General features: G+C 33.8%; 1 protein-coding gene across 5 annotated transcripts in view; it reads right to left on the bottom strand.

Annotated features, from left to right (window-relative positions):
- The window catches only part of BRWD3 (bromodomain and WD repeat domain containing 3), a 218,259-nt gene that overhangs the window by 37,535 nt on the left and 154,565 nt on the right, over positions 1–26,159 (bottom strand). For 4 of the 5 annotated variants that reach the window (XM_027608730.2, XM_027608726.2, XM_027608727.2 and 1 more), the window contains 15 exons: positions 19,627–19,734; positions 17,851–17,975; positions 16,444–16,526; positions 15,220–15,331; positions 14,177–14,238; positions 13,919–14,074; positions 13,137–13,257; positions 11,789–11,914; positions 11,621–11,699; positions 6,145–6,201; positions 4,838–4,978; positions 3,835–3,906; positions 2,067–2,219; positions 920–1,083; positions 455–552 (listed from right to left, as the gene is read on the bottom strand). In XM_027608730.2, coding sequence (XP_027464531.1) covers positions 455–552; positions 920–1,083; positions 2,067–2,219; positions 3,835–3,906; positions 4,838–4,978; positions 6,145–6,201; positions 11,621–11,699; positions 11,789–11,914; positions 13,137–13,257; positions 13,919–14,074; positions 14,177–14,238; positions 15,220–15,331; positions 16,444–16,526; positions 17,851–17,975; positions 19,627–19,734 — 1,657 coding nt within the window. The remainder of the gene's footprint in view (positions 1–454; positions 553–919; positions 1,084–2,066; positions 2,220–3,834; positions 3,907–4,837; positions 4,979–6,144; positions 6,202–11,620; positions 11,700–11,788; positions 11,915–13,136; positions 13,258–13,918; positions 14,075–14,176; positions 14,239–15,219; positions 15,332–16,443; positions 16,527–17,850; positions 17,976–19,626; positions 19,735–26,159) is intronic. The other variant, XM_027608729.1, reaches the window with a different exon arrangement.

The following is a 26,159-nucleotide window of genomic DNA, read 5'->3' as shown; positions in this document are numbered from 1 at the left end:
AGACTTTATTTTTTAAATTTTATTATTTTTTAATTTTTTTAAAAATTTTATTTATTTGTCAGAGAGAGAGAGAGCACAAACAGGGGGAGCAGCAGGCAGAGGGAGAAACAGGCTCCCCACCAAGCAAGGAGCCAGATATGGGACTCAATCCCAGCACTCCGGGGTCATGACGCGAGCCAAAGGCAGATGTTTAACTGACGGAGCCACTCAGGACTCCCAAAAGTAAGAGACTTTAAAATTCATCTAGTCTCAACACTTCCATTTTAAAAATGAAGAAACTGAATTCTATGGCCTAATGTCTTACCCAGGGCCACACAGAAGAACTGGGAATAAAATACAACTTTTCTACATCCAAATCCATTGCTCTTTGTACTATAAATCATGCTGCCTCTTCTACATCTTTAATATCAGTATTAAACTGAAATATAGAACATTAAAAACAAAAGACATTTACCGGGAGACGAGAAAGGAGAGCTAGTCCTTGCATAAGACACTGAGGTATTCTGGTCAATTTTAGGCTGCAATTTCATTTGTTTCTGCTTCCCTTTGGGACTACAATTTAAAATATATAACAATGAACATTTGTTTTTCTATTAGCAACATATTATGATAGACAGTATGATACAAAATGCTTAAGTTGACCAAAGAAATGCCTTATAATTTAAGTGAAATGCTTCAAATTGGTAATATGACAAAGTTAAATTTCAATCGTTAAAACTAAAAAAAAATAGTTTTTGGCATAATAAAATCCACATAAATAAAGCTTTGGGTTACCAACTCCATCTTTACACAAGTACAAGAGTTCTTTAAAAATCTTTTTGATCTTTGGATCTTCTCAAACTATTCAATAAATTTTAAGAAATGAGGTAATATATATAAAATGCCTTAAAACATAAAATTCTACATCAGTGTAACATACCTAGGAGCTCTGCTACTAGATAATGAACTGCTGCTGCTTCTTAGACGTTTTCTGTACCGTGGCCTTCTCCTCTTCTGACTCTGCATTCCTGACTTATATTCAGAGATTATATTTTTAATATGATTTTCAAATAAGGCAGATAATCGCAGTGTCATGCTATAGATCTGAAAAGGTAAAAAGCAACTACTTTAATTATATGAAAATAAAAAGTATGAACATGCCTGGACTAGTATCAGCATTATCCTTTCAGACAAAATATAAGTGCAATTTCATACACTTGAAAAACTCTTCCTAAATAAGTAAAATATCATTTTAACCTAGAAATTAACAAAGATTTTTAAAAGATCATATCCAATGTTGGGAAGGGTAGGAAAAAGATTCTTATATATTGCCAGTGAGTATTTTAACTGGAACAAGATTCTAAAACAACAATTTGCATTATGTACCAAAAATATTAAAAATATATCTATCCTTTCAGTAATAATTTTGCTTCTGGGAATTTATTGTAGGTATATATCAGAGAATTGCACACACAAAATAATTATGTTCAAAGATGTTAAAGATGAAAGCCACAGCATTATTCATGTAATGTTAAAAATTAGAAACCACCTAAATCTCAAGCACCAGGGCACTGGTTAAATAATATAAAACAACCATACAATAGAATACTATGGAGACATTAAAACTGTTTTCAAAGAGTCATAATGACATGGGAAAATGTTCATAATATATAAGCTGAAAAAAGTCTTCAAAATATGAAACTTACAGTTTCAAATAGTATATAAACATATGTAGCTGTATATGCAGGAAGTAAACCAAAAGTGAAAACTTTTATGCCTGCAGAAATTAGCGAAAATTCACTTATATGTGGTGAAAGTGGGCAAGTATATATTTAGTGCACAACTGATTTAAAAGTTAATCAGATACCAGTGATTACAAAAACCCAAAAATATTATTACTAATTTTTTGTTCTTAAGATATTTAAGTTCTGACAAAACATAAGGAAAATATCAAACATCAGTAACCATGTCAGAACTGTATATATACCTTTTTACTAGTTTTAAAACTGATGAAAGAAAACTACCTGATATACATATATATGTAAATGCTTAAGTAATTAATCCACCTAATATTGTTTTTTTCATACCCTTGACTTTTTATTAGAGGTATAAGCTTTGGAGTTGCTGAATATTTGGCGAACGTCCTTATAAAATTCCAGAGGACTACCGTAATTTCCTGCTTCCAAAGTTTCTTTCACAGTGCTGAAGTCCATAGGAGTGTCTATAACATCTGGATAATCCTACAAAGAAGAATGTGTTATTAAACACACAGGCTGGGTAACAATACTACATAATACAATGGTACTGAGATTTGCATCACCAATCCACCATGAAATAAACACACTGCTTCTCAATCTGCCAACTATCTACCCCAAACAAAACCATTCATTTAAACAGAGTTCCTTTGGTAGCTCAGAAAAACAGCAGGGGTCTTTGGGAGAGTCAGCCTTCACCCTGAAATCGATAACCATATGATTCTCTCAAAAGACAGAATAGAAAATGCACAGCCACTGGCTTTATCCCTACATAATTCCATTTTTTGCTTAAAGGCTGAAGCAGCCTCCAATTCCCGGGCAAAGTGCTCAATGAAGGTAGAAGATGGAATTATTCACATATAATTAAATAGTTCCATGACACAAATTAGCTACATATATCCAAGATATTCCCAGCTAGGAGGGCATTCTACCTAAAACGTCATTAGTTGAATGTCAAAGTCAAACTGGCCATGTCTGTGCCTAGCTTCTATAGTTTTGCTTTTTAATGAATATGACACTTGTGCTTCATTGGAGGTCTGTAGTCTCATAAATTCTGAATTAGTTTGATTTTGATTAGGGAAGGGAGAAGATTCTCTCTATTCTAACCTAGATCTGTCAAGTCTAGTTAAGATATGCCTACATTTATCATACAGAATGAAATCTAAAATTTATACTTATATATACCATAACCATCAATAAATAAACATTTTGGACTGAAAACCATAGTCAGTGTTAGATCCCTCATCCCATTTAAAATCATTCAGTAACAATCACCATATTTCTTTCAAAGAAGAAGCCAAAGAGCCAGAAGAATGGGCAGAGGGCAAGTATTATAAAAAAAGAGAAAATATTTTTTCAAGTGTAAGAGACCATGATTGCTCTTTATCTATCTTTAAAAATATTTTTTGTCTTAAATCATAACAACCAAAAGTATATTCCAACATAGCATAGCTTGTGAAGCAAAGATTTTCTTAGAGGAAATATGTTGGAACTTGTGTAATGTGACCAAAACTCAAAAGATCCAGTAAGGTTGCTGAATGAAGTCCCAGTGGGTACAATCAGCTGCAATACAGACATACTGTGTAATTAATGTTTTCTACTCCACTTCAGTAACTTTAGATCTATAGAAACAAATAAACATGTATGCAGATGCCACAAAGAACACACCTGGAAACACGTGTTGATTTAAAAAACAAAAACATAGGGGCACCTGGGTGACTCAGTCGGTTAAGTGTTCAATTCTTGGTTTTGGCTCAGGTCATGATCTCAAGGTCTTCAGATCAAGCCCTGTGTCAGGCTCCCTACTCAGTGAGGAGTCTGCTTCTCTCCCTCTCCCTTTGTCCCTCCCCCCGCTTATGGTCTCTCTCACTCTAAACAAAATAAATAAATCTTAAAAAAAAAACCTTTAAAAAACAAAAAAACCCACAAAAAACAAAACAAAAACATAAACAACCAAAAAAATCAAAGATAAAAAGAGAGAGAAGAGTTGGAAAACAGCTTTATAAATTATAAAAGTTTCATTTATAGTATGGAAATTTTTAAAAAGTAAAACACTGCAAAAACAACCAGTGTATGTCTTTTAAGAGAATACTAGGTCTACCTCAGAAAGAGATGGATCTTGTCTTTCTGGGACAACTGACTCTGAGGATTCTCCCTCTTGCTCTTGGTGGCCCTATTAGGGTAAAGAGGATATATTGTATTTCCAGACTACTACAACAAAATATCAAGATTTGCAATGCAATTATGATTTTAAAAGCTTTAAGTTCCATAAATAGGAATTAGGTTTTTACTGACTGTACTTTAAGATGAAGGAATTCTACATTCACCATTGTTCTCTACTATGAGAAACACAAGACTAATTTATTCTACTCAAACTCCCTACAAACAAAATGAGCTTTGTTGAACATAATTCTGTTTTTTATTTCAATATTTTTCCCAACTAAAACCTGTGTATTTAGAAAATATTTATGTTTACTAATTTCAGAGGATGGTCTGATGCATTTCTGAAATACTGCTGTAACTTTTCTCTGAAAAAGTTAAGACAGATTTGCTATCTACACTAAATGGTTATTCAACACACAAATAGATACACTCCTAAAAAAAGAATCCTATAATCTAAGTTCTCATGTTTTTATCTTTTATGAAAAGTAATATGGCATACATTGATTACTCTAAGTGATCATATTGGATAACACATTTAGTATAAATTAAACAGGGCTGACATATGTTACCAGGGGTCTCCAGTGAGTAAAAATGTATTAGAAGTTAGCAAAACTTATTAAACAAATATCCAAAATGAAAGCAGGAAGGAATTGCAAAGATATTTAGATTCAAATTTGGTTCACAACTATATAATTTATACACAAAGTACATGAATGGAATTTCAAAGTCATGATTAATCACTCTACCCACTTTCACAATTAAAAGATATACAAGAAAGGAAGGAAGAGGAGGGAAGGAAGGAGGGAGGGAGGGATGAAGGAAGAGAGGAAGGAAAGAAGGAAGAAAGGAAAAAAGGGGAAAAGTATCTCTTAACTAGATTTTAGCATGTACATTTGTGGGAAATTACATATTGGCAATTATTTAAACAAGTGTATGTTTACTGGATAAGAAAGATGATCAGCTGGCTGTCGAAATGGCTCTGAGTCTTCACGTTCATAAATGAGGCTCAACAGTTCTTTGCATTGTTTTCTCCAAGCATCAGGATTACACTTTAAAGACTGTCTTCTGCCTCGGCATTTGACCTGTAGATTTTAATAGAATTATACATAAAAGCTCTTTCCTTAACTATTCATTGATTTTTCTCCTGTTTTCCTATGCTAATATATCTATGTAACATAAAGGAGGTGCTATTTAAGTTTCTTAGTTTAGTCATCATTCTCCCTGACAAATTTTCATTTTAAGAAAATCTGAACCACAAATAAAACACAGAGGAACATTTTTTTTTTTCTCTACAGGTTAATAAGGTTAATAATCTTAATGCCTTAATATTTGCTGGTAGTTAAATATACTTGACAATGGCATTATAATTTTCTCAAAACTCAAATATATATTAATACATATTTATCTATATATTTATATATTATGCATTTGTGTGTATATGTGTATATATATATCTTTGTTGTGTGTGTGTATATATATATATATATCTCCTCTGTTGTGTATATATATGTATATCCTTTGTTGTCATGGTACATTCTAGCCTTTACCATTTGATGCCTTTTTATATGATTTCTTTCAGTATTTCAAAGAAAATTTTCCTTATATAAAACAAGTATTTGTCTAATTACCATGGAGGGAAAGTGTATAGAACAGAGTTAACATAACAGATCTGAGGCTGGCATCTTTACCAGGGCTTGCTTGTAAGGTTGGCCTTTGGTTGGCATTCTGGATACTTGGCACTTGAACCATTTCTTAAATACTATAGGTGGTTTGCTGTGCCTATACTGTATAAACAATGTGATCTGTACTGAACACATGTTTTCCTGTACTTTTCCTATGCTTTCTTGCTTTCTGGGAGTCTGGAATCTTGGCATGTGCTAGTCAGATGGTGTCTATATAATCAGTTCCCAATAAATTCCTTGGGGTCTGAGTCTCTAATCACATATATATTGCTAAATTTTCATTGTAGGAGAACGGTGTGCTCTGTATGGCCCCTCACAGAAGGGTGAAAGCATAAAGAAGCCTACACATGGATTCCTCCAGACTCTGCCTGTGTTTATTTCCCTGTGATCCAGCTGTATATCCTTATTATGTCACTGTAATAAACCTTAGCAATGAATCACAAGTATATATACTGAGTTCTATGAGTCTTTATAGCAATTCTCCAAACGGTGGAGTTGGTCTTGGGGATCCCTGACACAGGAAGCCTGAAATTTTTTCTTCTCAGCAGGTTATTTTATTCACTCACCCTTCTTCCAGATGAAGTACCAGGACCATCTGAATCTAAATCAACCAATTCTGTATCCTAAAATTAAAAGGGAAGAGTGATAAAAGATGTTAAGTTATATTTGAAGTCTCACAAATTTGATAAACATTTACAAAGAAATGGCAAATACAATCACAATTAACTCCCTCATTGGAGCAGGCAGCAGGCAGAACAAAGTTTGAAGGAACAATTACTCCAAACTTTGCCTATATGCTAGATACAAACTGAAAAATATATTGGGAGAGGAAGAGTAAACAAGGTTTCTCTTTAAATCAGAACAGGAAATGAAGAAAAAAGTATAGTGACTAGTATCTAAAGTTATACCTAATGTTAATATTCAAAAAAACTTATTCTATATGACATGCTACTTTAATATATTATAATCATGAATTACTCATGATTAATCTTTTACTATTTCAAGAAATACATCTATTTTCTATAGGGAAATATGAATGTGTATTAAAACTTAAGATTCAGTTAAGTATCCTTCTGAGCAATAGTTTTTTAATACAAAGAGGCAAGGCCCACACACCATTATTCAGCTGGTGGTGGTAAAGCACATAGGTAATGCCTAGGAGAAAATAAAAGCAGCTCATGAGCTACTGGTACTCCTTTCTAATAAAATAAATTTGAATTGTATTTTATTTTAATTTTCTATTTTAACACAAAGAATGCTACTCTGAGGACAGCAACACCCATTCATCATAAAAATTCTCAATAAACTAGGTGTAGAGGGAACATACTTCAACATAATAAAGGCCATAAATGACAATCCCATAATTAACATCATGATCAGTGGTGAAAAACTAAAAGCTTTTCTTCTCAGATCAGGAACAAGACAAGGATACCCACTCTAGCCATTTCTATTTGAGATAGTATTGGAAGCCCTTGCCACAGAAATCAGGCAAGAAAAAAAAAAATACATCCAAATCATAAAAGAAGTAAAACTATGTCTATTAGCAGATGACATGATACTACATATATAAAACCCTAAAGACTCCACCAAAAAACTGTTAGAACTAATAAATGAATTCAGTACAGTTGCAGGATGCTAAATAAATATACAAAAATAAGTTCCATTTCTATACACTGAGGACTATCAGAAAGCCAAATTAAGAAAACAATCTCATTTGTAATTGCATCAAAAGAGATAAAACACTGAGGTATAAATTTAACCAAGGAGATGAATGATCTGCACACTAAAAACCATAAAGCATTGATGAAAAATTGGACACAAATAAATAAAGATACTCTGTGGTAATGAATTGGAAGAAATTAATATTATTAAAATGCCCATATGGCTCAAAGCCATCTACAGATTACATGCAATCCCTATCAAAATTCCAAGAGCATTTTTCACAGAAATAGAAACAAACAATCTTAAAATTTGTATGGAACCACAAAAAAGGCTCTTAATAGACAACACAATCTTGAAAAAGAAAGACAAAGCTGGAGGCCTCACACTTCCTGATTTCAAGCTATATTACAAAGCTATAGTAACAAAAACAGGATGATATTGGCATTAAGAAAAAAAGATATACAGATCAATGGAACAGAATAGAGCCCAGAAATAAACCCACATATGCATGGTCAATTAATTTACAACAAAGGAGCCAAGAATATACAATTGGGAAAGGATAGTCTCTTCAATATGTGGTGCTGAGAGAACTGGATATTCACATGCAAAGGAATGAAACTTGACCCATATCTTATACCATATAGTAAACTCAACTCAAAATGGATTAAGGACTTGGATGTAAGTCATGAAACCATAAAACCCCTAGGGGGAAAAAAAACACAAGGATTACAAACATTGGTCTTGGCAACGAATTTTTTTGGATTTGACAAAATCCAATGGGAACAAAAAACAACAAAAGCAGAAGTAAACAACTGGACTATTTCAAACTACAAAGCTTCTGCACAGCAAAGGAAACCATCAAAAAATGAAAAGGCAACCTACAGAATGGGAGAAAGTATTTGCAAATCTTGTATCTGATAAGGGCAAAATATATAAAAATATCATACAACTCAATAATAAAAATAAGATCCAATTTAAAAATGGGCATTGGGGGCGCCTGGGTGGTTCAGTCAGTTAAGCAGCTGCCTTCGGCTCAGGTCATGATCAGGGTCCTGAGATCAAGCCCCACATCGGGCTCCCTGCTCGGTGGGAAGTCTGCTTCTCCCTCTCCCTCTGCTGCTCCCTCTGCTTGTGCTCTCTTGCTTGTGCTCTCTCTCTCTTTCAAATAAATAAATAATCTTAAAAAAATAAAAATAAAAATAAAAATGGGCATTGGAATTGAATAGACATTTTTATAAAGACTTCCAAATGGTCAAGAAGTACATGAAAAAGTATTCAATACCACTAATCATCAAGGAAATGCAAATCAAAATCACAATGAGATATCATCTCACATCTATTAGAATGAATATCATCAAGAAGACAAGGGATAATAATTGTTCATAAAGATATGGAGAAAAAGGAACCCTTGAGCACTGTTGGTGGGAATGTAAACTGGTATAGCCACTATACAAAACAGTATGGAGGTTCCTCAAAAAAGTAAAGATAGAACTATCATATGAGCCTGCAATCCTACCTCTGGATATTTATCCAAAGGCAATGAAAACAGGATATCAAAGAGAGAAAGATGCACTTACATATTCACTGCAGCATTATTCACAATAGCCAAGATATGGAAACAACCTAAGTGTCCTCAACAGATAGATGGATAAAGAAGATGTGATATATATATATATATACACACAACAGAATATTATTCAGTCTTGAGAAAAAAAAGGTAAACTTGGCATTTGTGACAATGTGGGTGGATCCTGAGGGCATTATGCTAAGTGAAATAAGCCAGAAAAAAAAAAACAACAAATACTACATGGTATCACTTATACATGGCACCTTTAGAAAAAAAATCAAACTCATAGAAACAGAATAGAAAAGTTGTTGCCAGGGCCTGGGTGATGAGAGAAATAAGGAGAGATTGGTAAAAGCAAATTTTCAGCAAAATGAATAAGGTCTGAGGATCTAAGGATCTCATGTAAAACATGGTGACCATAACTGATAACACTGTATTATATAATTCAAATTTGCTAAGAGAGTAGAACTTAAATGTTCTCACCAACAAAAAAAAATAAAGTTGTTGAATTACATTTTACTTTTAATTTTCCATTTTAACACAAGTAGTGCTATTCTGAGGAGTAATTATTGCTACATCAAATCCAGAGTCAAAATGCATTTATATGAAAGGTCAGAGAAATTATCAGAAATAAGAATGATAAATTTTTCATTAGTTTCAGGAGGATAATATCTAATTGAAATATCTGAGTTTTCCTTATTATATCAATAACATTTAACTCTGATAATACAATGTTATACAGTCAGATACATTTTCAGGAAAGAGTAAAAAACAACACTGGGACAGAGAACAAACTAATGGTTGTCAGAGGGAAGGGAATGGAGTTGATGACCAAAATGTGTGAAAGGGAGTGGGAGATACAGGCTTCCAGTTATGGAATGAATAAATCACAGGAATAAAAGGCACAGCATAGGGAATACAATCAATAATATAATAGTGTTGTATAATGACAGATGGTAGCTACACTTGTGGTGAGCATTGCATAACATGTAAAGAAGCTGAATGACTATGTTGTACACCTGAAACTAATTTAACATTGTGTGTCAACTATACTCAAATAAAAGAATTAAAAAACAAATAAACAAAAACAAACAAAATGGGCAGAGAATCTAAACAGACATTTTTCCAAAGAAGATATAGACTGAACGGTACATGAAAAGGTGCTTAACATCAATAACCATCAGGGAAATGCAAATCAAAACCACAATGAGACATCACCTCAGCCACTTGTTAGAATGGCTGTTAGCAAAAAAACAAGAAATAACAAGTGTTGGTTAGGATTTGGAGAAAGGGAACATTTGTGCACTATTGGTGGAAATGTAAATTGGAGTAACCTATGGAAAATAGTATGGAGGTTCCTCAAAAAATTAAAAAAAAAAAGAACTACCTTATGATCTAGGAATTCCATTCCTGGGTTTTCCAAAGAAAATGAAAACACTACTCTAAAAGATATATGTATGTATTCCCATATTCATTGCAGGATTATTTACAATAGCCAACATATAGAAACAATGTTAAGTTTCCACTAATGGGTAAATGGATAAAGAAAAAATGGTAATATATACCTAATGGTATATTATTCAGCCATAAAAAGGAAACGTTCCATTTGGGACAAAAATAGATGGACCTTGAGAACATTATGCTTAGTGAAATATGTCAGAGAATAGCATCTATAATCTCATTTATATGTGGAATCTACAAAAAATAATTTATAGATACACAAAACAGATTGGTAGTTGCCAGAGATGCGGAGGACTAGAGTGGGGGTGCCAAAATACATGTAGTGGGTTAAAAGGTACAAGCTTCAGTTATAAAATAAATGAGTCTTGGGGATATAATGTACAACATAGTGGCTATAATTTAATACTGTCTTGAATATATTAAAGTAAATTTTAAAATTATTATCACATGAGAAAAACTGTAACTATATATGGTGACTAGTTTTATTTTGGTGATTCTTTCCTAATATATTCAAATATAGAATCATTTGTTATACCTCTGAAACTAATGTTATGTCAATTAAAGAGAAAAAAATTGGGGATTTACTGTTCTAGATATTAACAGTACAGACAATATAAACATGTAAAATATCTCTATACAATAGTCATTAAAATAGAATCTAGCATGTTTGAGTCACTCATCCTTGGGGAGAATTGTTTTCCACTAAAGATTTTTGAATTATCACATTCCATTACTGTTTCATCCTCTTCTTGGTTTTTGCTTCTATCATAGCTTTCAATAAAAAATGGTTTTATATAAAATGGGAATATGGCTAGGTGGGGCAATTAGATATGTGCAGGTCTGCTGATAATACTAATTTGATTTCATTAAGAAAAACTGGCTTATGTTTGTAAATTCCCATAAAAAGGAAATTAAATAGCAATTCCATGAAACTACTAAAAATGTACTTTGAAACCTGAAACTTTAAAATACTTTAATATTTTGCACATATTGCATAGAAAATTAATCCCTATTAAAATTTCTAAAAACTAAACATTCTTTTTAAAATATTTAGTGCTTTGTCTTGTTTTTAAGGCTGGAAAATGAAGTGTTGATTTCTCATCATTGAAACCCATTGAGTCAAACAGGATAACTGCCTACCTGTCTCTGATTAAAAATTGTAGCACCACTATATTTCTAGTATATACCATCTAAATACAGGTTAAAGAGTTTAATATAAAAAATGCAGGTGCTCAGCCAGGTTTTAGAAATCAGTTTCAATGCTTATAGCCAGTTATAATACACACAATACTTACTGTACTTCAAAAAACAGAAAAGGAATTCATGCCTATTAATCATGCTGTGATTCTCACCTCCTCTGCATCAGTACTGTTTAGTTCTTCGGCTTTAACTTTATTATAAGTATCCAGTATATCAGTACAGCTCTGATCCCTAAGAAACAAGAAAGTCAAAAAACATTTCAATATATATATTTTTTAAATCAGAAATCAGCTCTTGTGGAAGATAAAGCTGCTTCTTACCCAATAAATCGAAGTAAGACATCAGTTACAATTTTGGCTGCTTTAACTATAGGACTGTCTGGCTCATTGAAAGTCCTGGCATTATGCTCAATGTAGCGCACCTCCCACATTAATGCTGATATTCTCCTATGAAAGAAAAACATACCCTGTTACTCTTGGTTGATGATTTAAAGTATATTCTAGGAATATACAACATAGAACAACCAGGCACTCAATCATGGTATGTCAAAGGTGTTCTACTATCTGTATGTGACTTAATATATGTGTATAACAAATGTGCACTAATAAAGGTATATAGTTACAGTATTTGAAGCACAGGTAAGAATTAAGAACCATTGGACTTCATATTAAAAAGAACTGACCCAGGACATTGTGGGTAAATAGTGATTTAACCAAATAAGTATAAACATAAACAAACAGTGTTTTGATAAAGTCAAAAGAATGTTTAGTTTTCAGGGGAAGAAATGAGAAGATCAAGAAAAAAAAAGAAACCAGGTTTTAGAAAAAGACAGATTTTTATCTAGTTATTTTATGATATATATTATTAAATGAAATTACAGGTAATGTTATAAAATACCCCCAACTGGTTATATTTATAACCAGTTCATGTTGGAATAACTATAGTTAGGACACAGTAGGCTTTGGGGTGAGAGAGGTACCAAAAGCTACCCTCTACCACTCTCTCATAATTACCCTACTCCCAAATGAAACCAAGAAAAAAATAACTTGGCTCTTTATCTAAACACATTTTGGGGCTGGTAATTAAATCTAACTGCTGCCTAATTCCTCAACAGGGGATTTAATCATGCTCCAAGTTTCTATAGCACCTTAATTATGATGAATTCACAAACTATCTAATCTGCCTTTAATTAAACTAAAGTTAACTGTAGTTTTTGTGTCACATGTGATTTGTGCTACTCAAAATTTCTTCCCTGTCCTTTATTCCATACTCCTTCTTTCCCTGGAAGACTGAGAATCTATTGAAAAAAGGGAAATTAGTGTTCCAAAATTTTTTTAAAGATTTTATTTATTTATTCATGAGAGACAGGGAGAGAGAGAGAGAGAGAGACAAGCAGAGGGAGAAGCAGGCTCCCAAGGAACAGGGAGCCCGATGCGGGACTCAATCCCAGGACCCTGGGATCATGACCTGAGCCGAAGGCAGACGCTTAACCATCTGAGCCATCCAGGCACCCTAGTGTTCCAAATTTTTACAAGAAATTTTGGAGTGGGTATATTGAATGATTATTTTACACTATGAAAATACAGATCTCACTGTGTCATTATACAAAAAGGAAAACAAAAGATGTAAAGCTATGAACTTTATAGTAAATTATAAAACTAAACAGACCTGTAAAAGCGATTTTCAAGTCTCCGCCTAATGGTGTTGAGGTCAGTTGGATAAGCAACTACAGTACAATACAAGGGATAGGCACTGAGATCCACTGGAACAGCAAAAGGGCTGGCAAAATCTATAATATTACCAAAATAAAAAAAGGTAGTTATAACAGACATTAATATTTCACCTTAACAAAAACTCATATATAAATAAGAAGGGAGGGCAATATACTACATTACTAAAATGATAATGATTCAATTATGCAAATATTAGGCAAATACTGTTAAAATGTCATTCTCTTTATTTGGACATAATACCTATGAATCATGTATGACACACTGGTTCAAATCAGGTAAAATGAGAAAAATTAAAAGACAACTGGGTTTAACTTCAAACTGATGTCTTTTCTAGATAAATGCCAAACAGCTCAAGTGAAACAGCTTAGATAATATAGCTTAGGCATGTGAGTAAAATATATTACTCACCTACTGTCTACCAAAAAACTCATCCAAAGTCAGGCTCAGGAAATATCCAGAGAGCCAAAGTGACTCAAGAAAGTAAAAGACAATTATATGCCTGCTTTCACTATTGTAAGCCCCCAGAGAATAGAAAGCATTTATCTGTCATTACATTGGCCAAATGTATCAAAATATTAATGTTAAACTAGAATCATTTAATTAAAAGTGCCTCTTAAGTTAAAAGTATACAGTGAAAAAATGTATTTCCTTTTGTAGAACTTAAAATTTTGCTGGTTTTCCTTCTTCCTTCCTAATATTCCTTCACATCCACCGTACCCAGGGAAAGAAGGTGGTTGATGCCCTGAATAACCCGTTCACATTCCTCATCTCTGGAATGAGCCCCCCACTCTCCTTCCTGGGGTTTGTATAGCAAAGCAGTCAGTTCCTCTTGGGACACAGGAACACCAGCACCAACTTCATCTGGAAAGGCAGCTATGTATAAGATGAAAAATCAGAAATCATTAGTTTCCAATATTATGCTACTGACATTTTTCTTTTAGAAGAATTATAATTCATTTTTAAAAGCATATTTACTTCCTTCTGGAATTGGCTCCATATCCCAGGGGCTCATCTTTTCTCTCTCATTATTGTCCCAGCTATTAAAAAATAACAAGATACTAATCAAATTCACATGACACTTTTATATATTAGCATAATTTGCATGACTTCTTGGGGTAAAATTTGGAAACAGCAATCCAATTTTCCTTAAAGTACAATTTCACTTACATAAAGATAATAATAAACCTTTAATAGAGAAAACAAAGAAAATTAAAGAAAAATAGAGAATAGTCCACCAATATGAAATATAGAGAGCAGTAAGCTTACACTTAGTTTTACTTGGCTTTTTTTTTTTTAATTCCAATTCAGCATGTATTCAATATTAAGCCAGGATACAGAATGAATAAAGATCTCTTTGGAAAATTCTTTTCAGGTTAAAAAAGTCAGTTTGATAGATCAATTCTTTCTGTAGGATAATCTACTTTATCCTACAGTCTAAGTATTACAGCATCTCCAAAATTTTATTATTCCCTTTTCGTCAGCAATATGGAGACTAAAAGTCAATCTTCACAGAATAAACCTTTATCATTCTTGAGAAGAGAACTTCATTTATTAGGAATCTTACAATGCTGGTATTTAATGAACTAAAGTAAATGTTGTAGACAAATAGTACGTCCAAACATAATACCTCTGCCTAGAATTCATACCATTAAATAAAGGACTGGTTACTAATATTTGTTGCTATATTCCGGCTATAACAATTACTTTAAACACTGAATTAATTTCAGTATTCTTCGTGAAATAATAGTTGTAATTCTTGTTTAAAACAGAAATATTTAAAAGAAAATACAGGCATAAGGGAGGTAGAAATAAGTCTTCAGTTACTGCTTTGTTTTAGCATGCATACTGGACCCAAGAGGTTTATCATCACATTCCTTCCTTAGAGGTACTATGATTACTTCCTTACAGGTCAGATAAAGATAAGTCATTAACAAGGTATTATTCCTAATATGGTTTATAGAAAGTCCATATAGTTCTACAGTATTATGTCAGGCATAAAATACCATAACTGTACTTACTGAACACTGTAACACTGGAAAGAACTATCAGGATACTCTGGTTGAAAAGGCTGCTGACTCTCCACAGTTCCAAACCACCAGGCGTCATCTATTATACTGCGGAATCTATCACCTATAATGTTTTTAGAAATTCTTAAAAGGATGTTTTTGAGAATAATAGCTTTGTTCACATTCTAAATTGCTACTTTGTGTTGGACACAGAAGTAGCATTGTATCTATCATTATTAGAGGTTTCAATCTGAGTTTCCCAGATGAGTAAATTTTACATTTTACCTTCACTAAGGATTTTGATTTCTAAGTACTAGTAATCTTTCTGAAATAAATCAGATATGTCCATGTCTTCTTAAATAAATGCTACCACATATAATCTTTTATCAATTATTTAGGATCATCATTAGGCATACTTTTTCTTGTACTATACATGTTACTACAGTTGTTTCTTTTCCTTTTCCTTTTTGCTTTCAGCTTTTTGCCTTTAAAAATCTCTTCATACTAATTTTCTGCCTCTTAAGGGATAAGGATTATAAAACCAAACCACTGTGAACAAAAATTTTCTCCCCCATAAAAAAGGAGAATTTAAAAGTACTAATAACAAACATTTACATAGTATAAATTTTAAGTACTTAGGTACCATTTTAAGTGTTGCCTATATATAAACTCATTTATTGCTCACATCAACCTTATAGGTATGTTTTGTTATGATTCCCATTATACAGATAATGGAAGTGGGACACAGAGAGATGAAAAACTTGCCCAAGATCAAATAGCTAGTGAGGAGTTAAGGAAGGGAGAGAGGAGGGAGGTCAGAAGAGAGGAAGAGAAAAGGGGTAGAAAGAGGTAGAGGTACAGAGAGAAACAGAGACAGACAAAGAGGGAGAAAAAGAGAAAGAAAGAAAACCACAATCAGTAATGGTCTGCTTAAGAGCCCAAGTGTTAAGTATTTTATATTAGGGCAACTGACATTTGATGATTTTCTTTGTAATTCACCTTTGTATTCTAACAGCTTAGGTATTTGCAGAAAGTTTAGAGGTTATATGCCACACACGATATGCATAAAAAAATCACCCAAACACAACTGAGAAGGAAAAATTTAATTTGATCTTTCTAATTTGGCTAACAGCTTTTACCAACTACATGTTAAACTAGTTTATGTCTATTAAACTGGACTTAAAAAGTTACTCTATTTCAAACTTAATAGTTATTAAGTGAGAATTTTATACCTACCTATCTGCCAGTTCCTTTCTTTGGCTTCATTATAAAACTGATGTAGCACAAGGAAGTCAATGACATCTGGCATGTCATGATACCTGTACAAAAAATAAAGCACATATAAATCAATATACAAATATAGCAGCTTATGTTACTTACTAAATATCTTGAGATATATGATTAACGTGGAGCCATTTAAAAACCATTGCAAGTCTCAAGGTTCCTGCAAATGGCTTTAATTAAACTCCATCTGCTTTTATTTGTTTGGGAGTTCCCTGCCTACTACTATATCACTTCAAAAACATAAAGACACCAATGAAGATCCTTAAAGCTTAGTATAAGGTATTTTATATTAAGTCCTCTTTAAGAAAAGTATGAATTCATGTTCTTTCATCTCAGATTTCAAACTTTAAGAAATGAACCACTGATTAGCTATTCCTATTATTATTAACAGAAATAAAAGCAACTACCATGTTTCAACCACAGTTAGGCATTTATAAAGGTTTTTCTTTTAATTCATCACAACAATCTTGAGAAGCTATTAACATTTACATTTTGCAGGTGAAGGCATAAATTCAGAGAGGTTAAGTAACTTGCTCATGGATATATATATGTATATATGTCCAATCCACCCTTGAACAATATTGATTTTAACTGTGCGGGCCCACTTATATGCAGATTTTTTTCAATAAATATAGTACTGTAAATGTATTTTCTCTCCCTTATGATTTTCTTACCAATGTTTATTTTCTCTAGCTTACTTTATTGTAAGAATACTAAATATAACACATAAAACATACAAAATACGTATTAGTCAAAACTTTATGTTATCAGTAAGGCTTCTGCTCAACAGCAGGCTATTAGTTAAGTATGTTATCAGTAAGGCTTCTGCTCAACAGCAGGCTATTAGTTAAGTTTTTCAGGAGTCAAAAGCTATATGCAGATTTTCAACTGCGTGGGGGTCATTGCCCATAACCTCCTACATTGTTCAAGGGTCAACTGTATACATACACACACACACACACGCACACACACACACACACACACATTATATTATATTACATATATATTAGCTACACACACATGCATGCATACTCATGCAAGTTTTTATACACACACACAAACACACAAACACACACTATTATGTGGAGAAACAGACCAAAAATTAAACATTAAATCCCGGTCTTCATTTATTTTTTAATTTAAATTCAATTAGCCAACATATAGTATATCATTAGTTTTTGGTGTAGTGTTCAATGATTCATTAGTTGCATATAACACTCCGTGCTCATCAGGCCTTTAAAACTCTAAAGCCTATGGTACTATAGTATTGTCTCTCCCATTAAGCCCTGTACTCTGCAGAACACATGACAGGGATTAAAACACACAGACGCACACACACAACCAGAGATAGCTACTCACTTAATGGAAAAAGATTCTCCAGTCATTTTGCCTGAAATGGGGTCCAGAAACGCAAGCTTCAAGCAACATAGTGTAGGTGGTCCAACCTCATATTTGATTCCTACAATCTTAACAAATTCTTGTTCCTATTCATGAAAATACCAATAAATTATTACTTTCAATATAAGTAATTGCCTAACATTTGCATAGTATTTCACTATTTTTCAAACAATTAAAAATTATCTGAATATCCACCAAGTATTAAGTATTCCACTAAGTGCTAATGGCAGTAAGACATGGTTCTTGACCCTTAATAGCAGGCTGTAGTATATTGCAGGGCTCTAAACCAAGGATAAGCAACAGAAGTCCCTTGAGAACATTTTTAAAATTCATATTCTTAAACCCTACTCCTATAAAATTGAATTCAGTAGGTCTAGGATACAAGCTTAGTCATATGTATTTTGAAAGAACTCCCAAGGGGATTATGATGCTCTGCCTAGTTAAGAATCACTCTTCCAGCAGAAATACAGTATGTAAGTATGCAGGTAGACATGCATGTATATATTTGGGGAAAGGACTTACATTTTTTTTAATGCCCACATATTATTTTACAAACCACCCCTATCATTGATTATTAGTAACACAACAGATGACAAAACTGAGCCTCATGGGTATAGTGACTTGCTTAAAGTTACACACTTGGGTATGTGTATATATATTAGATCTGGATTAAAATTCAGGTCATATTCCAAAACCCAGACTCTTGCACCCACACATATGCTGCCTCTTGCAGTTTCCTAGAGCCACAGGGTTAGAATTTAAAAAATAAAAAATCATATGTTTTATTCATTCCTTGATTCTCAAAAAAAATAATAAGTAAAAAAAATAAAAAAGTAAAAAACCTTACAACTCAACTTTCACCTGATTCAGAATAGATGGTAGCATCATTATCTACCAGGAGATGACTGTGTAAAGCTCGCCAGATAAGATACTTTGGTACCTTACAACCTTAATATAATATTTTACAAGTGTCTAAATCTTTATTTCAATACATATACATGCTTTCATGTATCCTTCCTGCTAAACATCAACATACAACAATCCTTCGTTTACCTGTAAACCATTGTAAAATTCTCTTTAGTCTCTTGTTCTCCAACTTGGAAAAATAAAAGAAGAAAACACCCATAAACCTAACTAGAAATGATGGTGTATGTATCCTTATATCTGTTTGTTTGTATGTATCTATGTATGTATAAATGAATGAATGAATATGTATTTACAGTCAGAAAAAAACTCCTCTAAGAAATAAACATATCTATTTTACTTAATACCATGTAGCTATAAGGTAATATATCAAAATAGGTAATCCATAAAGCACCGCAAAGTTCTGAGTTTCTTGGGATTTATGATATCTACTGTATCTTAAAGTCACCAGAACCTCAAGGGTGTCTGTACACACACGCAATTTATAGAGCTTCCAGAATGTACAAAACTGCTGAGGGAAATGTCCACACCAGGGAACTACCATTTTGCTCCAAATATAGAAAGGTATATACACTAGACGACTTGAAGCTTGAAGGAAATTAAGTCAAATAATCAAGACAACAGGAAGTGTACAAATTTCAGGAAACATAAAATATGACCCATAACACTCAATTGTACAAGAGTATGGTGCATCATCTTATCTTAGATACACAATCAACAGTGAAATATGTATGAAGCAGAAAAAAACATAAAAGCAAATAACTTAATTCCAAAGCTATTTCAATTGCACACTTATGAAAATGTCAAATTTACCCTGAGATCCATTTTATTCCATGGCTGTTTTTGTAAATTAAGGCTGTATATTTTTGACTTTCTTACAGCCCGCACATAAGCTTCATGTCCTTGCCTGAAATAGATAAGCTAAAACAAAAAACATAAGGTATTAAACAGCAGCACCCTATTTAACAATTCTACATATCCCAATATATTCTCCTACAAATGTCTTCTTCTGTTTAAAACAAACATAATTATAATTTAAAAAAATGTATAATAAAGGTATTTGTCACCATCAAATAATGTTCATTCAGTACTCACAACTGTGTTGCCCCACACTAGATACTGTATAATATAAACACATACTGTACAATCCTTTTCCCTGTAGCTGCTTCATAAATTTCTGAAGAAACAGGGATCAATGACAAATGTACACAAAACTGGTCATATTTTAAAGTACTATATTTCAAACTGTAATTAACATTCTAAATATCAAATTCTGATAGCCTACACATTTTGTGTGTGTATATGTGTATGTGTATATATATATATATATATATATATATATATATATAATATGTAATTACAACCACAGGTTACTAAATAGAGTAATTTCCAAATGGATTAGAAATTTTATTTTGCAAGAATTAACATCAGAACTGGCATAGTATGGAAAGAAAATGAATTCAAGTGCTTAGTTAACACCTTCACCTTCTTAGGACAGCATTCACCACCATATTCTGATTCATTAAAAAAAAAGTTTCTTGTTCTCAATAATTTTAAAGTGGTAGTAGAGATAATAAAATTCTCAAAAAGTAACATTAAAAAAAAACATACTGAGATTTAAAAAATACACTGACATACTCTACCAATCAACAGTTTCTAAGTCAGAATTTTTAATACCTAAAAATAACAAGTAGAACAGTAAAAAGATTTAAATACTAGTATAGAAACATAATTATAAGGGTAAAAATATCAATAATAAAGATGTTATTCAGATATCATTTATTATATATTTATTCCTGTACTCAACAAATACTGATTGAACATGTGTGTACAAGGCACTAGGTGCCATGGTTAACATATCAAAATAAAATCCTTTCCCTCAAGGATATGGGCAGACACGTGAGTACAACATAAGGCAGAATATACTAAGTACCATAAGAGATAAATAATTTAGGTGTGAAAGCTCAGGAGGGAAGAATGGCAGGCAAATGGACAGCAGGAATAGCATCCAGGAGAAGTTGCCATTTAAGTTAGACTTTGGCAAATGAGCATTTTTCAAAGGCAGTGATCTGTGGGTATGGCCATTCCAGGCAAAATACTGAGGGCTTAACATTTAAAGTAAAAAGTAATACTGTCATTAAGAGCTGATTTTATAAAAAATTATGAGTTTTATGAGTTCTTTAAAAACATTATTTTTGTATTTCACTGACTAATTCACTTATATACCTTCTCCATTACCTGAACAACTGTCATTACCTACTACAAACCAGTCTTGAAGCAATATAAGCATATGCTAAGTTTAGTGATTCCACCAAGACAAATATGGTCTTATACAGAGGCATCTCATCAGATCAAAGAATATACAGATCCTTGTATTGTTTTGTAAAGTGTTCTTTTTTGTAAAGATTTATTTATTTAAGAGAGAGAGAGAGCAGGGGGAGTGGGCAGAGGGAGAGAGAATCTCAAAGCAGAGTCCTCACTGAGTGTAGAGCCCAACACGGGGTTCAAGCTCACAACATTGAGATCATGACCTGAGCCAAATTCAAGAGTCAAATGCTTAACCGACTGAACCATCCAGGTACCCCACATCTTATAAAGTCTTCTAAGATTAATTAAAAATTACTCCCCTTAGAGGAAAATGGCAGCAAAGTAGGATGACCCTAGGCTTTCATGGTCCCAAAAACACAACTAGATAACTATCAAATCATCCTAAATATCCCAGAAATAGATCTGAAGACTGACAGAACAAACTCCAAAACTAAAGGTACAGAAGAGGCCTCATTGAAGAAGGTAGGAAATATGGAGATCTGGTTTGGGGAGAAATGGACTGCAGGTGCTGGAGAGGGGAGGGAGCCATGGTCATGGAGAGGGGAGAGAGAGAGAGAGGTGCTCAAAGGGGGAACACACAATGAGAATGTTTCCCAAAAACCACTGGCTTGGAAAATAAGACAGGATGAATTTTGTGAGTTCTTGCAACCAGAGAGGCTTAAAACCTAGACCTCTAAAGAACAGCTTGCTTGACTGGGATAGAGGCAGGAGGGCACTGCCCTGTTCCTTGAGAGAAGACAGGCAAACAACCCCGGTGCAGACAGTATGGACACAGCTATCTGAACAGCGTATGGGACATGCAATGTGGAGATTATTTGCTCTTCTTGGAGTACATCCCGGAAACAGCATTCACACACCTCTCTGAGAACAAAGGAGCTGATTGGTATAATTTCCCTCTCCCACCCCTCAGTATAAATACAGAGCTACCTGCAAGAAGTAACATAGTGCTGACACTGCTGCCTAACCTGCATACACCAAGCCCTGTACCCCTGTGCTCTGGTGCAACTGCCCTTTTCAGTCAAGCTTGCCTCACTCCCAGCACAGTGGGGCCCTCCCATAGAAAACCAGCAGAAGCACCTGCCCACACCACGAATTCTGCCAAGAGAGCTCTGCACGGCCTCAGTTCTCATGGAGTTGGTGACAGGAATCATTTCACAAGCAGACCAGAGTACATCTAGTTAAAACTCAGGCCATGGACCAAACACAGCCCAGAGCAGGAAAGGAGAACCTCTGCATATGAATGGCCTGAAGGATAAAACAGCCAAAACCCAACAGCAGAGTGGAAGCAGCTTATACCCGAGATACTCCCTGAAAAGTCAGGCCCTGGGCACTATATAATCTCTTCTTCAGAAGGCCAATACTTACAGGAAACATAACTGGCATTTGTAACACAGAGAAGGCAGAGACTTAGACAAAATGCAAAGATGGAGGAATTCATCTCAAATGAAAGAAAAAGGACACAACCAGAGATCTAAGCAAAACAAATATAAGTAACATGCCTGATGGAGAATTTAAAGCAACAATCATAACGAAACTCACTGGGCTTGAGAAAAGAATAGAAGACATCAGGGAGACCCTTACCACAGAGACAAAGGAGTTAAAAAATGATCAATCAGATAGGAAGAGAGCCTTAAACGATATTAGAAAACATACTTGATTCAATGAACAGCAGTTTGGAAGAACAAATGCATTAGTGACCTAGTAGACAAAGTAATGGTAAGTAGTGAAGCTGAACAAAAGAGAGAAAGAAGAATTATGTAACACAAGAATAGATTTAGGGATTTCAGTGAGTCCATTAAACCTAATAACATGTGTATTATAGGAGTTCCAGAAGAAGAAAAAGAGAAAGAGAAAAGGGTACAGAAAATTTATTTGAAGAAACAAAAGCTGAAACCTTTCCTAATCTAGGGAAGGAAACAGACATCCAGATCTAGGAGGCAAAGAGAACTCCATTCAAAATAAAAAAAAGCAGACAAATATCAAGACATGTTGTAATTGGGTCAACAAATTTTTGAAAAAGCAGGTAAGAATATCCAATGGAAAAAAGACAGTCTCTTCAATAAATGGTGCTGGGAAAATTGCACAGACACATGAAGAATGAAACTGGACTATTTTCTTACACCATACACAAAACATAAACTCAAAAATGGATGAATGACCTAAATGTGAGACAGGAATCCATCAAAATCCTAGAGGAGAACAGAAGCAGAAACCTCTTTGACCTCAGCCACAGCAACTTCTTGCTAGACACGTCTCCAAAGGCAAGGGAAACAAAAGCAAAAATGAACTATTGGGACATAATCAAGATAAAAAGCTTTTTTACAGCAAAGGAAAAAGTCAACAAAACCAAAAGACAACCTACAGAATGGGAGAAGATATTGGCAAATGTCTTATCAGATAAAGGGCTGGTATCCAAAATCTATAAAGAACTTATCAACTCAACAACCAAAGAACAAATAATTGAATCAAGAAACGGGCAGAAGACATGGACAGACATTTATCCAAAGAAGACATACAAATCACCAACAGACACATGAAAAAATGCTCCATGTCACTGAGCATGAAGGAAATATAAACCAAAACCACAATAAGGGCGCCTGGGTGGCTCAGTTGGTTAAGCGACTGCCTTCGGCTCAGGTCATGGTCCTGGAGTCCTGGGATCGAGTCCCGTGTCGGGCTCCCTGCTCAGCAAGGGAGTCTGCTTCTCCCTCTGACCCTCTTCCCTCTCGTGCTGTCTCTCATTCTCTCTCTCTCAAATAAATAAATAAAATCTTTAAAAAAAAAAAACCACAATAAGATGCCACTTTATAAAACTCAGAATGGCTAAAATTAACAGGTCAGGAAACAACGATGTTGGCAAGGATGTGGAGAAAGGGGAACCCTCTTACACTGTTGGTGGGAATGCAAACTGGTAGTCACTCTGGAAAAGAGTATGGAGGTTCCTCAAAAAGTTAAAAATATAGCTACCCTAGGAACCAGCAATTGCACTACTAGGTATTTACCCAAAGGATACAAACATAGTGATCCAAAGGGGTACTTGCACCCCTATGTTTACAGGAGCAATGTCCACAATAGCCAAACTATGGAAAAAGCCCAGATGTCCATTGGCAGATGAATGGATAAAGAAGATGTAGTATATATATACAAAAGAATATTACTCAGCCATTAAAAATTCTGAAATCTTACCATTTGCAATGATATGGATGGAACTAGAGGGTATTATGCTAAGCAAAGTAAGTCAATCAGAGAAAGACAATTATCATATGATTTCACTCATATGTGGAACTTAAGAAACAAGACAGAGGATCATAGGAGAATGTGGGGGAAAATGAAATAAGATGAAAACAGAGAGGGAGCCAAACCATAAGAGACTCTTAACTATAGGAAACAAACTGAGGGTTGCTAAAGGGGAGGTGAGTGGAGGGATGGGGTAACTGCATGATGGGCATTAAGGAGGGCACTTGAAGTAATAAGCATTGGGTGTTATATGCAACTGATGAATCACTAAACTCTACCTCTGAAACTGATAATACACTATATGTTAATTCATTGAATTTAAATGTAAAAAAAATTGTAATTAAATGTGCAAAATTTAGTGATAAAATAAAGTCTGAAAAACAGAAAGAGAAAAGAAGTCCTTAACATACAAGAGAAAACACATAAGGCAGCTGCAGATTTCTCAAAAGAAACTTGGCCAGCCAGAAGGGAGTGTCATGATTATTCAAAGTGCTAAATGGGGAAAAGGAGCAGTCAAGAATACCCTATCCAGAAAGGCTATCATTCATAATTTGAAGGAAAGATGAAGAGTTTCCCAGACAAACAAAAACTGAAGGAGTCATGACCCAAAACCAGCAAAACCAGCCCTGCCAAGAAATATTAACAGGTCCCTTTGGGGGGGAAAAGAGAGACCAAAAGTGACAAAGATTAGAAAGGATCAGAGAAAATCTCCAGAAACAAGGACAAAACAAGTAATAAAATGGCAATAAATACATATCTATCTATGATTACTCTGAAAGTAAATGGACAAAATGCTCCAATCAAAATACATAGGGTGTCAGAATGGATAAAAACACAAGGCCTATCTATGTGCTGCCTACAAAAGATGCATTTGAGACTAAAGACACCTGAAGATTGAAAGCAAGGGGCTGGAGAAACATTTATCATTCAAATACAGGTCAAAAGAAAGCCACAGCAGCTATAATAATATCAGAAAAACTACATTAAAAGAAAGACTAACAAGAGATGGAAAGGGCACAATAGCATAACAAAGGAGAGAATCAAACAAGAAGATTTAAAAATTGTAAATAGGTATGCACCCAACATATGAACACTCAAATATATAATGCAGTTTTAACAAACATAAATGAACTAATTGGTAAAAACATAATAATAATAGGGGACTTTAACACCACATTTACGTGAATGGGTAGATCAACTAAACAGAAAATCAACAAGGAAACAATGGCTTTGAATGACACACTGGACCAGATGGACTTAACAGATATATTCAGAACATTCCATCCTACAACAGCAGAATACACATTGTTTTGAAGTGCACATGGAACATTCTCCAAAATAGATCACATATTAGGTCACAAAACAGGCCTCAAAAATACAAAAAGACTGAAGTCATGCCATGCACCTTTTCTGACTACAATACTATGAAAGTAGAAGTCAACCACAAGAAAAAATCTAGAAAGACAACAAATGTATGGAGGTTAAACAACATGCTACTAAACAATGAATGGGACAACCAGGAAATGAAAGAAAAAATTAAAGAATATATGGTAAAAAATGGAAATGAAAACATAACAGTCCAAAACATTTGGGATATAGCAAAAGTGGTCCTAAGAGCAAAGCATATAAGCCATACAGGCCTACCTCAAGAAACAAGAAAAATCTCAAAGAAACAACCTAACCTTCCAACTAAAGGAACACGGAAAACAACAACTGAAGCTTAAAGCCATTCCAGAAGGAAGGAAGTAATAAGGATTACAGAAGAAATAAATGATATAGAA

Source organism: Zalophus californianus, chromosome X (assembly GCF_009762305.2).
Source record: "Zalophus californianus isolate mZalCal1 chromosome X, mZalCal1.pri.v2, whole genome shotgun sequence".
Classification (NCBI taxonomy): domain Eukaryota; kingdom Metazoa; phylum Chordata; class Mammalia; order Carnivora; family Otariidae; genus Zalophus; species Zalophus californianus.
Note: the sequence above shows the minus strand (reverse complement) of the source record. Positions and strands in the feature narration are given on the sequence as shown.